Source organism: Monopterus albus, unplaced genomic scaffold (genome assembly GCF_001952655.1).
Source record: "Monopterus albus unplaced genomic scaffold, M_albus_1.0 scaffold146.1, whole genome shotgun sequence".
Taxonomy (NCBI): Eukaryota; Metazoa; Chordata; class Actinopteri; order Synbranchiformes; family Synbranchidae; genus Monopterus; species Monopterus albus.
The window spans coordinates 2,138-5,307 of NW_018128026.1; the positions used below are offsets into that span (position 1 = coordinate 2,138).

General features: G+C 38.7%; 1 protein-coding gene across 1 annotated transcript; it reads right to left on the bottom strand.

Annotated features, from left to right (window-relative positions):
• Nucleotides 1-614: 614 nt before the first annotated feature.
• LOC109968289 (VPS10 domain-containing receptor SorCS2-like) lies at nucleotides 615-2,630 on the bottom strand. Its single transcript, XM_020614453.1, has 3 exons — nucleotides 2,106-2,630; nucleotides 1,839-2,025; nucleotides 615-1,215 (listed from the first exon to the last, which is right to left on the bottom strand). Exons 1-3 carry the CDS (start codon nucleotides 2,247-2,249, stop codon nucleotides 1,046-1,048), a joined length of 501 nt encoding a protein of 166 aa, XP_020470109.1. The 5' UTR covers nucleotides 2,250-2,630; the 3' UTR covers nucleotides 615-1,045.
• Nucleotides 2,631-3,170: the final 540 nt, after the last annotated feature.

The window sequence follows — 3,170 nt, forward strand, 5'->3', positions numbered from 1 at the left end:
ATAACAACAACCTGCAGTTTATTGTGGCAGCTACCTCCTTAAACCCTCAGATGTCACTGTACTGAGAAATTTTTATAAGCCCGTACACTCTGGCTCTTTGAGGAAGTGTTAAATTTAGTCTGAAATAACCAATAAAAGCTGTATCACTGGACACTTAAGACCATATTTGTTTTGCACAGTATTTAGTTGACCTAAGATGTTATTAAGGATAGGATGTTTAAAGAATAGTGTGTATTATGTAACAAGTAAACAGTTGGATATTTTAGATAAGCCCTTTTCTGATGAAGCTGTCTAAAAGTCATTTTAGCAGTTCAGTCTGGGCCTTCTGTCACCCCTGTGAACTGTTATGCCACCTCACACGCTCACTAAGACTTATGTAACCCCAACTCACTGGGAATTGGGTAACCAAACACTGAGAAATGTGTGTCTTAAGCATTACCACTGAAAAGTGTTAACTCAACAAAATTATAGGAATGTCAATAACATCAAACTTGACTCAATAACCACAGAGAGTATTAAACCTTTTCAGGAATTTTATATAGAAGCTTAATAGAGCTACAGCAAAGCAACAAGCAATAAAATATAAACCAAGCAATAAAATATAAACCTTAAAATCATCAATAACTGGCTTCCAACCTAAATAAATCAATAACTACCAATTCTAATCATAAATTTAGAATGATGATACTGATTAAAATCATTATGGTTGAGCTAAGCTCTTGAAACACAACTTTGCCTATTTGTCCAGCATCAAACAGTGGCCACACAGATAAACACAGTGGAACATTTAGCAGCTACAAAGTGACTTACAGCACATTTACTTACAGTACATATTGGACTTGGACATGACATGACACCTATTGAATGTTTATGCTGCTCTTTGCCTGCTAAAGGTGCAAATCTACAACAGTTTATAGTAGGTTAACACATTTACCATATCAACTTTGTACAATATATCATGTTTACAACTTGTTTTGCTGTTCCCAGGTAGTTAAAACAAGATTAATGTAGTTTTAAGAGACCAAGAAATGAATAAGTAAACAGCTTAATTAGTCATTGCCAATTTTTGTGTGTCCTTTACCCCCAAGCCATCGCCTATCCACCAGTAGAAGACAGTCAGGTTGGCTTCAGCGAGGAGAACGACAGTGGTCAGATTGACCTCATGGTTCCTCCCAGCAATGGGAACCACTTCCAGGTGCACTTCCTGTAAAGGAGCTGTGAAAGACTAAAGATTAGTTTGGATAAGATTATAAATTCAAGGAATTCATGCACACCGAAACTGGATGTGACTTGTGTATGATTTGGTTTTTAATGTCCTTAAATTGTAGGTAAAGTTATATAAATGAACATGTCATACCAGTGCTCCAAATAAGAAAAATGCAATATCTGAAGAGGACAGTTCCCAAAAGGGTCTTTATTATCAACTTAAACCCACACACTTTGAGGTTTAAAGCCGTTCAAAGACAGAGCTGTCTTATCAGATTAAAAGACAAATAAAAATAGACTACAGCCTCTAATCCCCACTGACCGAGACAAAATAGTTTTCCCTTATTTTATGAAATTTCCAGTGTCAGAAATGCTAAGTGGCAGGAAATAATTTCTGCTTGGGAAGTGAAAAATAAAAAGTCATCCTAATAAGGAGACACGTCTGTCTCTCTCGCCACCTCCTGTGAGAGAGACAGACTGCCAAAAGATGCTGTCTTTTTCTCTATCAGGCATTAAAAAGAAATTTAAGGCAAATGTAGGTGCAGGTTACTGCCTGGTTGTGTGATTTATGTGTTGTTAGAACTATACAGAAAAAAAGCCACTAGCTTCCAAAAAGAAAAACCGATTCAGACCTGTGACCTGGATGTACATGGTGGCCTCATCGTGTCCTGCCATGTTCCCAGCTTTCACAGTGACCCTGTAAATGCCTGGGGTTTCATAGCGATGCTGGATGGGTTCATCTGTCACTGTAAGGTTCTGGTAGATGGCCCGAACTCCGTCGCCAAGTTCCACCTGGTACTTGGTGCTGCTTGTGTCACCCTGGTAAAAGAAGTGATGACAGTCAGCAGGTTAAATCATTTATGGAGGAGGAACCAATCAGGAAATAACTTTCATCCTACATTTTCCTGGTGGACAATGAATGTGATGTCATCACCAGGTGCCACGGCCAGCATCTGCCCTTTGATGCTAACCAGCAAAACAGAAGTGGACCCAACTGAATCATTTTCCATTGCTTTCAGACAAAATACATTCAGTGACCACATTTACCAAAATCCATGACCTCTATTCTCATACATACTCCACCTCCTGCAAAACACTACATATTTGCAGCACAATTTTCATATGCAAACAACTTCCAGAGGAGCAGAACACAGTGAGAGCTTTAAACGTAGGTTAAAAACACATCTGTTTACACTGGCTTTTATGTAAACTGTTAATATTACTTTTGTTTTTTTATTTTAAAGTGCTCGTGTTTTTCAAATTGATCTTTTATCAGTTTTAAATTGCATTCAACGTTCACACTTGTTTTGTCTCATTATCAGTTTGTCAGTCATCTGTAAAGCACTTTGAAGTGCATGAATCTGCATAAACTATACCATACAATTCAATTTTATTTGTATAGCACCAAATCACAACAAAAGTCATCTCAGGTCACTTAAGGTCTAGACTTTACTATTATTATAATAATCACCTTTATTTGGCCAAGTATGTTACACACAAGGAATTTGTTTATGGTACAGAACTGAGGCAGCCATCTGTGGCACCACCGCAACTGATGGCTCTAACCATCAAGGGCAACTTGGGGGTTCGGTATCTTGCCCAAGGACACTTCAACATGTGGACTGCAGGCACCGTGATTCAAATCTCTGACCCTCGGGTTGGGAGAGGACTGCCCTACCCACTGAACCACAGTCACCCCATGTAATATTTTTATTATTAAAACAAAACCCTGTTGAGCAACTACAAATTACTTTTGTTTGATTGATTGATTGACAAAGACTGAAACAAACAAACCCTGTCACCAAGCAAGTTAAACTCTGGACCCCAGAGACTGAAGACACCCTGCAGGACTGTTTAGCTCGGACAGACTGGAATGTGTTTAAAGCTGCAGCCACCTTGGAGGACTTTTCTGTCAGCGTACAGGACTATGCTGAGTATGTGACTGGATACATTAGTACCTGTAC